Here is a 14,654-nt window from a genome sequence, read left to right as displayed (position 1 = left end):
GAGTCGGGGCTGTGTTGAAGAATAGTTGGGGTCACGTCAAAATTTGACTTTCAAGCTTGTTAGAATCGTACAAACCGTGTTTCCATGTTTTCATGCACCAATATCCAATTTTCATAGAAAAATATACAAAAATGGAAGTGGCACACTACAGTACATTTACCTAACTATATATCACTATATATATGGCCACTACATGAGAGTCAGTCTTAAGTTATTATGTTCTTTTCTGTTTTAAGGATACAAATAAGGAAAGTTGAAACATTTCAACCGCAAGGTTTTTTTTATAGCCATTGATTGTTGAAAAATAATTTCGAATCTTTAAATCACCTCTGCTTGATGTTGTTTTCTGTCATTTGTGTTTTTCTTAAAGAAAGCCATTTGGGAAATTACTCCAAGATTTCCACAGGAAACATAATAGAAACTCATGATGACACAATTTCAGCAGAATATAACAACAATATTTTCTTTTACCTCACACTAAGACCACTCACACGTTGGTGTATATACATGTGTACCATGCTAAATTCAGGATGGAAGAGAATTATTGCTCTCTGCATAAAGTGCCCGTTGAATCAGTGTCTGTTGAAATAGTCTGTCAAGGAGGTGTGAGTTTGATTCATTTGCACAAAAGAGTCAACACTGACTTTGCATGGACTGAGAAATTAAGTCTTAAGTTGATGCTGGTGGCCACTAATCTTTTGGGAGGGGGGCCAAGGCCATAATTTACAAGGTTCATGTAGCACACAAAAGCCGGGGGATGAAGTTATCGTTCTTGCTCCATCTTGGCAAAGACAGCTAAGTCAAACAGACTGTTACAAAGGCCAACGGAATGCCTGCCTCATTTGATTATTGCAAGAGACTTAGTTATTATTAATTTGCCCTATTATTCATGTGTGCCTGTCACTTTTCCTTTGCCTCATGTTCTCTCTAACTCACACTTTTTTTTTCTTTACTCCATCTAGCCAAGCTGAGGGAATCTTGTTTCGACCCAGGTGTGGTTCTGAATGGGACCAGGCTGGGATCTGATTATAAGCTGGGCTCGACGGTCACCTTCTACTGTGAAGCAGGATATGTACTGCAGGTACAGCCACTTGGATGACTGAGGGGTTGACTGAATTTGGGATTTTGGGATTTGAGTAGCTGTTTCTTAGGTTGCTGGATGGATTGTTCATTGGTTTGTTGAATGGCTGGGCGGGTAGAAATTTTTAAACGGTGTTTGTTGGCTGGTTAATTAGTTACGTGGACTGGTTTTCTTACATTTTCCTTTTTGTCTGTTTACAGGGTTATTCTACTCTGACATGCAGTATGGGTGATGATGGCAGACCTGGATGGAACAGGGCATTACCTAGCTGTCAAGGTAAAAAAAAAAAAACCCATATATGTCACTCACTCTATTTAAGTAGAATTTACTTGTATGGAATTCATTGTCACTGCTATCTGTTTGTGCACACGTCTGAATCTCCAGCCCCGTGCGGAAGTCGTTCTACGGGATCAGAAGGGACTGTTTTATCTCCAAATTTCCCGAGAAACTACACCTCCGGACAGACCTGCATCTACTCTATATCCGTACCAAGAGAGTTTGGTGAGCTCAACAACCTATGCAGTACATCGTAGTACAGACTTTCAGCTTTGAAAGTTAAACATGTGGCCACAAGTTTCTTTTCAAATAATTATTATATTGCTTTTTTTTTACGCTGAAAAAAAGAGCAGCATTAAATCTTTTCAGATTTATTGCGGGAATCTTGAAAAGCTTCCTCAGTGTTTTGAAAACACGCAGAAACATCAGTTATATTACAAGTGATAAAAAACATGCTTTCTAGCCATTAATTTGTCTCTAGGCCTGAGTTTCATAATTGTAGTGACATTTAGAGATGAGACTGCCACATTTGAGTGGTGGTCTCAAAGCCAGACATAAATAAGGATATGAATATTATAGCAGATTCTTCATGTTACAGTGAGGCTGTGCTGAGAGGGTGATCATTAGAGGGGGGGGGGGTTAAAAGGCTTCTGCTGGAAAATAACCTGTAAATAATTCCTTATTGTTGCCACAGCTGTTAGGAGTTTTGTCTGGAATATTTTGGTATATTCATATCACTCAAAATTCAAGCTGAATACAGAATTGCATTTTAATGTATTCTAGTGCGACTCTAATCTACACGTGTGAGTGAAGCATCACTGTATTTAACAGCTCTGGAGAGAGCCTGCAAGTGGACACCAAGTTAGATTTGTGTTGTTGAACTAAGAATGCCATCAATGTGGAGATGGACAACTTATATTTGTGCCTACAATATCAGTTTACAACATCATAAATGAACAACATTGTTGACTGATTATTAGAACTATTTGCTCATTGAATGTGAATTAAGCTTTAATAAACAATCAGTAATTGGTGGGTTATGTCCAATTATGCCCTGGTGGTGTTATGAATAAATCTCAGCTCTCCCTGAGGCCATGGATGGTTGATGTCTCATTATATTTCACCTCCGTGTAGAAATCCTGAGTGAGAGGAGCTAACATTTGGTTGGTCTGCGTGTTGTATAAGACACACAGAGAGAGCCTTCCCAAAACTCCCACACAGAGTGAAAAGACAGATTGTTTTGTTAAGTTGCAGCACTGCCCATAATTTTTAAGCAGCTGTCATTCTTGTGTAAAATATCTTGTTTTTAATTACAGCAATTGAATGGTCCAGGCTGGAGGTTGCAGCAGTCCTGCTGTTTGAACTGTCAGGCGATCAGAGATGTAGGAATTGAAAAAAACTCGGCTGGTTAATGGTCGATGAGGTTTCTCCCTTCGTGCAAATGCCTCTTTCAGTTTTACCAGCACGTAGGGAAAACCCTGGGCATATGTCCCGTTGGAGATGCTATACCTCCTGTTGGATGATTACGTGGCAGAGGACACCCACTCAGGCAACTCATCAGTAGGCACGGGAGCTCCACAGGGATCAGCGCCCAGTTTTCTCTCCAACTGATGCTAGGAAGTAAAGAGACCTTTCAAATGAACAGTCAAACATTTAAAATCACCTGATTTTAAATTCAGTGGATCAGTTCAGACTTTGGTGGACTCTAAGAACTAGATGGCTGACCCGATCTCTAGGGTCTATATGATTTTACATGCAGAGGCGTTTCTCTAACAGAGAGCGATGAGGTTAACATAGCAAAGGACAACACTGCTGTGATCATTAATTCCTTTGTGTCTGTGAATGTCTGTGACTTTGTGTGGGCTTTTTTATTAGTACCGCTGAGGTGTGTTAGCTATTCCCTGTGTACCATCATACTTTATAAATTCATGAAGCTGTGTGCAAATGTTGACGAATGTGTACTGTATTTTGAAACAGTTTCAGGTGTGAACTCCTCCGCCTGCTGTGCAGTATGTCAATATCACAGCAAGGAATGAGGGAAACTAATCGCTCTGATTTCCTAAAAATCCTTACATAGTGGGCAGCGATGTCTGCAGGCAGGCAGAAACCATGACAGGCCAATAAAACATGACAATAAGAGGGTAGTTTACCATATGAAGCTAAACGCTTTCTTAATGATTTGTTTTAATCCCCTTTTTGACTGTGGGAAAAATTCGGTGGCGACTGAAAATCCATCGTTTCCGTCCTGCTTTGCTTGTCAATAAAACAACATGAGAATTTTCACGAAAGCACAGAGGATCGTGGGTGAGCCAGAGCTATGTTTCTGCAAAATGTGACTGAAACCTTAAAAGAGATCCTCAGAGAGAGGCAGCCTTGTATAAATTGACCAGTGACCTTCTTATACCAGCATATCCTTGGCAATGTTCAGATTTAATCCTTAACACCTCAGCCTTTGGGGCCAAAGTGAGAGCAAGGCGGGGTGTGGAGGTGATATATATGTGCATGTGTGCAGTGAGTGGAAGAGAAAGCTCCAAATCGGTGTAATTTATCCCAGAGGACATTTTTTTTAGATAGGACATGTGCTTCAAACAATAAAACTACACCTACCAATTTGCATCTTCAGGTTACTAATGATTGGTTTGATGGTACAGTGATCATTCGAGACAGAGCAAATTGTACCTGTTTGAGAAAATACCTCCGGGACTGTCTAATGCTACCTGCCCGTACAGCTGCACTCTGAAATTTAATCTTTTGTTACTGTATGGAAGTATTGGATGTATTTCCTTCCTCCTTTCCTACACATCTGTCTTCCAGCGGTAGCATGTCATTAATTGGCAAGTCCCTGCAGGTGTTCTTCGCAAGGAAACGTGATTGGATCAGTTTCAGTGTGTGAGTGGCACTTCAGAGTTGACAGGTTACCGCCTTTGTTATATGGCTTTCACTCAAACTTGCAATACAGAAGAAAGGACAGAAAAGCGTCTTGCTCTGCTAGCGTACGTTACCAATCCAAGTCGGTCTTTGCAAGATTAGCATCTCCCGCTAGCTGACAACACTGATACACTGTTGCCAATTGATGAGGAGAAGGGTGTGGGTGGCGGGGTGGTGGTGTTGACTACAGCATGATGAAGGCAAGGTAGCGTTTTGACTAATAAGTGTTATATAATTTTATACCAATAGTTGGCCTCAAATAGAAGGTGACACTGCAGCTTAATAACATTTAAATTAGGTATTACAGGTTAATTTTATCATTGGAAGGTCAGCAGCAGACAGTGGCATGGAATAATAATTTGCTGCCATTCAGTTGCGGTTAATTCATCTCTTTCTCTCTTTTCTCCCCCATTTTTACCTCCAGTTCTCTTCGGCCAGTTTGTGTTGTTCCAGACGTCTCTTAATGACGTGGTGGAGATCTATGACGGACCCACTCAACAAAACACGCTCCTGTCTTCTCTCTCTGGGTCACACTCTGGTAAGGATGGTTGATTTTAATTGTGGATAGTTGAACAGATGACAGTCACTCAGCCTCAGCCTCATAACGTGTTGTTGCTTCCACTTCATCTCTAGGTGAATCTCTCCCTCTGAGTTCAGGAAACCAGATTACAATAAAGTTCACCACAGTTGGACCAGAAACCGCTAAGGGATTTCATTTTGTCTACCAAGGTCATTATTGATATTATTATTGCCATTTCTATTATAATGATGAGCATTTTTTTATTACTATGCATTTATTACCATGCATTACTGCATTGTTTGCTACTTTTTCAGTTAAACAGAACATTTTGATTGTACACATCATCTTGAGTATGCGTTTTCTCGCCCTTTGTTACATTTATTTAAAGAAAATTTTAATTTGAAATTTTCAATATGTTTCCCATATGCAGTGACAGTGATACACTTCAGTTTATTCACTGGGGCACTTTCTTTTTTTTCTCCTTTAGCTGTACCCCGGACTAGCTCCACCCAGTGCAGTTCAGTCCCCGAGCCACGCTTCGGGAAACGTCTCGGTAATGACTTTGCAGTCGGCGCCTTGGTGCAATTTGAGTGCAACCCCGGTTACACATTGCATGGCTCTACTGCCATTCGCTGTGAGAGTGTACCGGACAACCTGGCGCAATGGAATGACACTTTGCCAACATGTATAGGTAAATATGAATCTGAAAATCAGACACAGGGCAGAAAGGTTTGTTTATCTATTTCTGAATGCAGTATTAGCATGATTGCACAGTAGACGCTCATAACTGAAAAACAATTTAAAACAAATGCAAACAACTGCAATCCATATGCACTCTAGTCATATATGTTATCCAGATTGGCTCTTTGGTATCTCTTTCTGTTATGGGCATGGTTGGAATGGTTCACTTTGTCTTGCTTTCCTGTAATTTGTCTACAAAGTGTTGTTTTAACCTCTGGTTTTTTCCTCTCTCCTTTCTCCTCTACTATGCTCTGTGCACTCACTCCTCTCTCTCCCAGTTCCCTGTGGGGGCGTATTGACCTCTCGCCGCGGGACTATCCTGTCGCCTGGCTACCCAGAGCCATATGACAACAACCAGAATTGTGTTTGGAAGGTCTCTGTCCCAGAAGGAGCTGGAATACAGGTAGTAACTGTCACATGCTGCTTCCTGGCTGACCTATGTATCATTGGCTTAAAAGCTGAGCAGGCAGGATCTCAGGGAAGATAAGATATTATTAGAAGGATGAATGGATGGATGGTTTCTGAGAGAGGGGCCATCCAGAGATAACTAGATATGATCTAATCATGAAAGATAAGGCCTGATTGCATGTAAGCTAAACTGCTATCACGGACAAATACAAAGGCAAAGATGCCTTTTACACAAGGTGCAGTCCCTTGAAATGACAGGCACCTCAAAGTGTTTGTAAATCCCTTTGATTCCTTTCCTTCCAGCCTTTGATTTAAAAGTAGAATGATAATTGTTTTTGAAGCTGCTCCGTCTCAATAGATTGCTTTGTGAAGCATTTAGATTAAAAACAGTATGTGTGGGTTTTAATTCTCTCAATTTAAGCTTAATAAACTGTTGAACATTGTACCAAATGCAGTTTCATAGCAATCTGGGGAATTTTACTAAAGACAGACAAAAAAAATCTAAGAATCACTTCTGTTTTCTTTTTTTCTCTCTCTCCAGATACAAGTCGTGAGTTTTGCCACTGAGCATAACTGGGACTCTTTGGATTTTTACGACGGTGCTGACAACCATGCACCAAGACTGGGAAGCTACTCTGGTAAACTTTTTTCCATCATTTTTTTATGGTGTTACTCAAGTAGAACTCTATAGTGCTGGGAATAGTTCAATATTAAATGCACTAGAAGTGACATACTCGAAGAAAATATGGGAATTTAAGATTACAATAATGTACAAGGTACATGCACGAGAGCCCACAGTTACGCTATTTAGTCTAAAAGGAGTGCAGTCCATCTTGTGTGAGATTTATTGAATTTGTATATATTTAGTGGATAACAATACTGTTTTTTCTAGCACAGTACACCAGTAACCATCAAACAACCTATTTCTGATTCCCAGTTTTGCATCATTGAAGATCTATAGTGGGCTGGGAAATGGTTACTAAGGCATTATATATTAAGGTTTATACTGCTCTTATGGAAGTAAGTCTGATACCAAGCAATTGAGTTTTCAATTAGAGATTGTTATGCTGTTTATCAAATGCTTCAGATAATTTCAGGAAGCTTTTCATTCCACTGATAACTAAACAATAAGAAGTGGATTGTATTTTAGGCTGATCACAGCCAGTCTTGACAGTTAAATAAATAAAATGTGAAATCTGCTCATGTGGCTTCCTGCAATTTGAGTTAAGCTGGATGCATTTAGCGTCTCAGCAGGAGCTGAGTTACATACCCAGTAAGGCCTGTGTCAAAAATCTCCTTTGAAAGATATGTAAAAAATATCTTTTGCAAAACTAATTGATCCTCTTACAGCCAAATTTCCCGTTAGGAGTAAAGATGATCTGTCAAACTCAGTATTAATGGAATTATTCATATTTGTTATTGGTCCCAAAATTTACTGCACTGTGTTGTTGGCGAAACCTTTAAGATAACTTTTCTGCACTAATGATTTTCTTATCTTGTCTAAATGATGATATTTGTTTTTCTGCTTCAGTGAAAAGCAACAGTGTTATGTGAGTCATAAATCTGTTTTTGGGGCTTGCAGAACTCCTCTGTGTTGGATATTTGTTTTTGGTCTATATTTTTTGACTTATTTGAGCTGCTACTATGTCCTGATGTGCTAAATAGAGGACACGCTGGGCTTTCCATTGATATCTCATGTGTTTGGGTGGCTTCTTTTAGCTGCAAAGAGGAAGGAAATCACACAAGAAGTTCAATGGGAAAATTCCCTTTTCCTCAGTTCTCAGGAGGATTTACAAACTTAATGCTCTCAGTATTTGTGTTTTATACAGAATTGTTGATTTTCACTTGTACCTGCCATATAATTATCTGAAACAGTAAGCGGGTCCAATGCAGCTGCTCTATATTGCCTCATGCTACATGCATACCAGAGGAAACTGTGGCTAGAGACTGCAAAACGTCAAATTATTGTAACTATGTCCAATGAACTTGCGATCTTGTTGCTTTTAAAATGGCTGCTTTAAACACGGGGACCAGATCTGTGAAAACTTGCTGTCAGTTGTGTCAAAATGGACAGAAAGACAAGAAAGCAATTAGCTGTATAAGTTATTCGCAGACATCCTGCGTTAAAAAAAAAAAATTCCCAGTCACTGCTTACATTCAGGTTCCTGACAGAACCTCATAGTTTCAAAACAGAAATTCAGAAATTGCCCCACAAATAGTGACGCAGTTGCTGGAGGTCAGCGATTTAACTGCAGAATGACACAGGTGCACAACAACCCGCATTTTATTCAGTTCATTTCAATTTATATTTACTTATATAGCACCAACTCACAACAACAGTTGCCTCAAGGCATGTTTTAAGGTAAAGACCCTTCAATAATAAAGTGCTTTGCTGAGAGTGGGAAGGAAAAACTCCCTTTTAACTGGAAGAAACCTTTGGAATAACCAAGCTCAGGGAGGCGCACTGGTTAGAGGTGAGGGGAGGAAGACAAGACAAAGTTAGGGTGTGGAGGAGAGCCAGAGATTAAGAATACCAATGATTAAATCCAGAGTGACATTTTTATAGGAACATAAGCAGAATACAACCAGTCAGCAGCTGAGTTGAGACTTCTGTAACAAACAGATAAATGGCATCTGAGTCAGACCACACAGGTTACGCTCCACCAGATGACCTGTGCAATCACCTTGCAATCAGAAGTGGCCACCAAGTTTTGGATGCAACATTCTCAAACTCTGGGTGACGATTCTTTGAAGGAACCACTTGCAAGTGCAAAGAAATGCATTTTCAGTGCAATCCCTGGGCAAGTACCAGTTTTTCGTACCTGCAAGAAGGTTGCTGTCCTATTTTCACTCTAGTGTGACTAAGCCATAAAATGGAAATTCCCTACAATTTCCCAGCACCTCATGTCCAACCAAAATGTCTGTTCAGTTTGGATTTAACCTGCATTCCAGATTTACTTTTTCATATAATTCAGACCACTGCCCAAAGGAGAAGTCATAATCGCCTCAGGAAACCTATACTGCTTTTAGGGAAGCAAAGTCATCTGGGTACCTCCTAGTTGTATTAAATAATCTATGAGAGGACTTGACATCTTTATAGTAAGCTAGTTTAGAGATTATATGGAACACAATTAGAATAACATTATTCTATCTGGATTTCATGTAAAAATATAATTAATGAATAAATCTTTGTAGGGAAGAGATGGATCTTTTTTTATTAGGGTTAATTACAACTCTTAATTAATACTGTCATCCATCCTCAAATAACTGCGATAGTTAAATCAATGCAGTTAATTATTTTGGCATCAATCAGGAATTATTATTATGGGAAAAAAGCACTTTTTATTTTCCGTCATGATAATGAATGATAATGTAAAAACAACAACAGGGGGGCTGCAGACTGTTCAGCAATGTGCTAATTATTTTCCCTCACAACAGGCAACCAATAACATCTACTGACCCGTTTCACTGCTGATCTGTCTCTGTTTCTGGCACACCTGCCAGCGAGCACAACACAATGCAAATCGACCCTTTTTTATTCTGAAGTGGCGATTGCGAAATATAAATCCACAAGTAGCTTATATCAGGAAATGTTGTTACCACTGTTGCATCTTGAAGCATGCCAAGAAAAATAAATGGCATTTCTGCTAATAAGGAGACTGGAGTATGCTCATATTCCTTTGCATAAAAGATCATCTAATACGTTATTTTGAAGGGTCATGATTATACTGACGTGCTGTGCCAGCTTTGCTTCAGTATTGCATCCCCTTTTTCTTTTTTAACTTTGTACTCTCCCCTGCCACGCTAAGTAGGTCAAACCAACATTTGAAAAGTGGTTTCAAATAAAACAGATGTCTCAAATAAAAGTAATTCCCTTCTCCCTCCTTCGAGAGCACTTCACTAACAAAAAAAAGTAAAAATGTAGGTTTGGGAGGCCTTTGTTGTCTCCTTTGCTGTCAGATAACTAAGATCATGTGCTTTAAAGGCCTTAGTTGAAAAATGAGGAAAAAAATGTGATCATGGCCCTCTGTTCCTCTTCTCCTTTTCTCCCTGCTTTCAGGCACTACTATCCCCCCTCTCCTGAATAGTACATCTAACAACCTCTATCTCAGCTTCAGCTCTGATATTAGTGTCTCAGCTGCTGGATTTCACCTGGAATATACAGGTACATCTATATCTTTAAAGCATTTTTATCAGAGGCATGCGGTATTTCCAAATAATCATGTTATTTTTTCTTATTAGCTATTGGTCTGGAGTCATGTCCAGAACCTCAGACTCCAAACTATGGAATTAGACAAGGAGACAGGTTCATGGTGGGAGATGTTGTGCAATTTTCGTGCGAACAAGGATACTCTCTTCAGGTAAAAAATCCACACGTTGGTCCTTCTTTTCATATTAAGTGGCAGATGAACATAAATCACAAATACTGCTAGTTGTTTAATGCAAACTGATTTCCAGATATCTAGGTTTTTTAATGTAAAAGCATGTTCAGCTTTGCCACCATTCATTCTTTTTATCCACTGGCTGCATAAACCAAAAATTATTTAAAAGAGTCAAAAGGAAACCCCACTCTCAAGTGGTTTACACAGCTCTTGCTAAACATACAACTCTGATGTGGTTTGCATAACTCCTGAATAATGCATGTCTCTGGTGTGGTCTGCCCAATTTTTGTACAGTATTCTGTCAAGTTCTGCTTAATATACAGATCTGTACTATTAATGTAAATGCACAGTGATTAATGGAAAAAATGTAAAACAGCATGTTTAAATCAGTGCAGTCACTGGCAGGGATTTCTTTAGTTGTTTCTAAGAAAAGATTGTGGTTGCTTTTATCATTTTAGGGCAATGCCCATATAACCTGTATGCCCGGACCTGTTAGGAGATGGAACTATCCTGTACCGCTGTGTATCGGTAGGTGTTTCCTCAACATTACACCCATCCACACACACATACACATATGCATTCAAGCCTGGATGTGCTGGGAAACATGCAAAACTTCAGTGCTGCAGAAATGATGCAATCAGCCTCCACCGCCTTCACTGGCTCTCTGGGAAATAAGCTGTTTGATCAATTTACTCTCCTGTGATGAGCTGATTATTTGGTATTCTGTGCAGAATACTACTGACCCAAAGCTAAATCAGACCCTGCCATAAACATGCAGAGCGAACCAAAGCGTCAACATGCACAGAGGCAAAGTCTGCACAAACAAGCCCTGGACACATTTCAGCTCAAACAACGCTAACATGTTTAGCGTGTGCATTACTTAAAGTCAACTTTTTATTTAAACTTGCAAAATATCAGGTTATAGATATAAAATCTCGAGTCAGTAGCGGTGTCTTTTGAAAAGAGAAGCATGTCTGCTTCCTCCTGTGAGGTCAGCCTCCTGCTTTTGATGTGTTGCTTTCAACGCTGAAACACTCTTTTCCTTTTTTCCTTCTTTCTGTGTTATTTATGTGTGTGTTTGGGTGTACAGCCCATTGTGGTGGGTCTATGACAGATGTAAGTGGAGTGATTCTAAGTCCTGGTTACCCCGGCAACTACCCCAGTGGATTAGACTGCACATGGATGGTGAACTTACCTGTCGGCTTTGGTAAGAAACACTGTCAACTTTTGAGTAGAGTTTAAAACAAGTGTTTTCTTTGAGTTTGTGTGAGAATCTGTTTTCTCTGTCTGTAGCACTTCTTTCTTGTTTCTCTGTTTGCTTTTGGTTTTGGTGATGAGATAAAGTGCAAGTGTTTTTCAGGAGACTTTATCCGTATAACGTCACGCGTCGTATTGCTTTTTTCTTTCCCAGGCATCCATCTCCAATTTTTGAACTTCTCCACTGAAGCAATCCACGATTACTTGGAGATCCGTAGCGGAACGCTGGAGACGGGCTCTGTCATTGACCGATTCAGCGGCCCAGTCATGCCCAAACCTCTGTTCAGCACCACCCACCAAACCAGCTTTTTTTTCCACAGTGACTATTCACAGAACAAACCCGGGTTCCACATCACGTATCAAGGTAAACGTTGCTTCTAAAAGCACCTCTCCGACATCTTGTTTACAGCGATCATTTCCTAAGAGAGACAACAAGAGCAGACCACGACTGTTGCCGACGTGGAAACAACTGTCTCACTGTGACTTGATTTCTCAGGAGCGATTACCGTAACAACGAATTCATCTACTGGGATAAAAATGTTTCTTGACTACAGAAGCAGCTTGCCAAAAAGATTACTGGGTGCATGCAGGTCCTCAATTTGGATTAATTTCAATGATGAGAGGAGTTTTATATTTATTCTGTCTGGCACTAAAATGGTTTGAGTAGTCTTATATTTATTATGACAAATCTTGTAGATAGCCTAAATATGTTTCGCCTAATTCCATTAATGTGAATATTACAGTGGCTGATGAATAATACCTTTTATCTCTTGACAGCAGCACTGCCACAGTGTTTTAAAACGGGGAAAATATGAATACCCTCAATTTCATTTTACCCATTACCATTATTTCTCCCAGTGTTTGTCTGTCTCAGTGACATGTTTTCCTTCCAAGCCCTGGCTATTGTAGCACCGGCTGCGGACAATTATGCAACAATTATGTTTTAACTTCAAGCTGGCGGATGTGATTTGAGAATATTTTGGCATCGTGTTAAAAACGAGAACTATCTTTTTTGATGCAGGATGGCCGCATCTTTCTTTTTTTTGTGTGTGTGACAATTTTAAATTCTAGCTGAAGATTGCAAATTTTTTTAAGCAAGCCAGAGGAATACAGAGTTACAGTAGTCATTTTTTCATTTAAATTAACTTATCCTTTAATTACAAAGTAAAGATCATTTAGCATTTGTCTCCGCAAACAGCCTATGAAGCTCATCGGCGTGCAAAAATCACCCTCAGCTCTGAGCTTTATTCCCTCGCGATGCTCACACTGACGCTCTTGGGTGGAAATAGTTTAACATGGAGAAAAGTAGTGCTCTCGCCAGTGTCGCTTCTCTCTCTCATTAACCAACCAGAATCAAGGAGAGGCGGGACTGATGGTATCGAAGCTGTCAATCATAACAGATGAGACGCTTACCTTGGCTGTCACTGACATGCCTGTTAATAATGACTTGACAGCAAAACAAGTCACAAAGATGATGAGTGTTTTTTAACTAACTTTTTGGACAAGCAGCTTTTAAATAGGATGATTAAGATTTTTTCCTTTTTTAAACACATTCAGGGTACTTTAGGATACTCAGATTACACTATTAACATGTAATCTGAAATGTATACAATTTACCAGCAACACTAACTGAGAGTAATTCTCTGAGCTTCGTACGGTTGTATGGTTGGCTGTATCCTGTTCCACTTTTTTTGTGCTGAACGATGATTCATTATGCAGAGTTAGAAAGGATCGATTTGCTGTATATATTTATTTTGCTTGATTTTAGTTTTTTCAACCAACTGACTGTTCACAGTTGAAGCTGCAGTTCATACTGTGGCTCGTAGTGATGAGTTGCACATTACAGGACTAAATTAACAAATCGTTTCTGCCTCGTTGATTTTTTTTTTGAATAATTTATGTTATTATCTCTGCAGCCTACCAGCTCCAGAGTTGCCCAGACCCTCGACCGTTTCGAAATGGCATCGTGATTGGCACAGATTTCAGTGTTGGGATGACGGTGTCGTTTGAGTGTCTGCCCGGATACTCTCTGATTGGAGAAGCCTCGCTCACATGTTTGCACGGAATTAGCAGGAACTGGAACCACCCATTACCACGATGTGAAGGTAAATTACGTGATTATTCTTATGCCTACTCATCTTTTTCTTTGATCAAAGGCGATTGATCATTTTAGCTGGATTTCAATTGAGTCTCCTGCATCTTTTTGTTGTCCTCTCATACAGGCTTACAGGGCACTTAATAATAATGTATCACCACATAATAAATCATAATGCACGGGTTTACAAATTCCAAAAGAAGTATGAAGAAGTTTCTCTATGAATTCTTTTTATAATGAATTCCTTAATTTGTTAGACATACATGTGCTTTCATCAACTTTCACTCTCAAAGATTACTTTTTTGGAGGATATGTGGTGCTATCATAACAATATAGTCTCTTAATGATATAAACACAATATACATATATATAGAGACAGATATTATTACTGTTTTAAAGATTAATAATCTCACTCTCACTATAAATTATCTTACTCTTATTGTTTTGTTTACTCCACACGTGAAAGAAATCGTTCTAATTTCAAGATGATAACATTTCATATTACGCCATATTGTTCTAACATCAGCACAGCTGAGAGTCAGCTGAGCTGTGGGACAGAAATAAAAATGTAATGACAATTTATTAAAGGTGTTCAGGTGTTATCCAGTGGTCATTACATGAGTGATAGAGACATTTTCTTTCACAGCGATCCCGACAATTATTGAAGCTTCACAATGGCAGTTCTAATTTGCGGGTAATTTATTAAGGGCAATTCTGTTAATATTCTCACTTGCAGCACTCTGCGGTGGTAACATCACGTCATTAAACGGAACCATTTACTCTCCCGGCCATCCTGAGGAATACCCAAATTTCCAGGACTGTGTGTGGAGCGTTCGAGTTCCTCCTGGACACGGGATTTATATCAACTTTACTGTACTGAGCACAGAGCCCATATATGACTACATTACTGTCTGGTAGGTGCTATTTACTTTTTCAATTAGCACGTTTTATATTTGCTCTACTTCT

At 39.4% G+C, this 14,654-nt stretch overlaps 1 protein-coding gene across 1 annotated transcript in view; it reads left to right on the top strand.

The window, feature by feature from the left end:
* The window catches only part of LOC102193066 (CUB and sushi domain-containing protein 3-like), a 387,453-nt gene that overhangs the window by 325,728 nt on the left and 47,071 nt on the right, over positions 1–14,654 (top strand). Inside the window, exons 31-45 of the mRNA XM_005728525.1 lie at positions 963–1,081; positions 1,282–1,357; positions 1,466–1,582; positions 4,710–4,823; positions 4,919–5,014; positions 5,293–5,496; positions 5,825–5,949; positions 6,496–6,592; positions 10,015–10,119; positions 10,197–10,315; positions 10,795–10,864; positions 11,427–11,543; positions 11,748–11,957; positions 13,510–13,698; positions 14,425–14,602. Coding sequence (XP_005728582.1) covers positions 963–1,081; positions 1,282–1,357; positions 1,466–1,582; positions 4,710–4,823; positions 4,919–5,014; positions 5,293–5,496; positions 5,825–5,949; positions 6,496–6,592; positions 10,015–10,119; positions 10,197–10,315; positions 10,795–10,864; positions 11,427–11,543; positions 11,748–11,957; positions 13,510–13,698; positions 14,425–14,602 — 1,936 coding nt within the window. The remainder of the gene's footprint in view (positions 1–962; positions 1,082–1,281; positions 1,358–1,465; positions 1,583–4,709; positions 4,824–4,918; positions 5,015–5,292; positions 5,497–5,824; positions 5,950–6,495; positions 6,593–10,014; positions 10,120–10,196; positions 10,316–10,794; positions 10,865–11,426; positions 11,544–11,747; positions 11,958–13,509; positions 13,699–14,424; positions 14,603–14,654) is intronic.

Source organism: Pundamilia nyererei, unplaced genomic scaffold, assembly GCF_000239375.1.
Source record: "Pundamilia nyererei isolate P.nyererei 1_Seehausen unplaced genomic scaffold, PunNye1.0 scaffold00028, whole genome shotgun sequence".
In the NCBI taxonomy this organism is placed as follows: domain Eukaryota; kingdom Metazoa; phylum Chordata; class Actinopteri; order Cichliformes; family Cichlidae; genus Pundamilia; species Pundamilia nyererei.
This window is presented reverse-complemented; position numbering and strand designations above follow the sequence as displayed.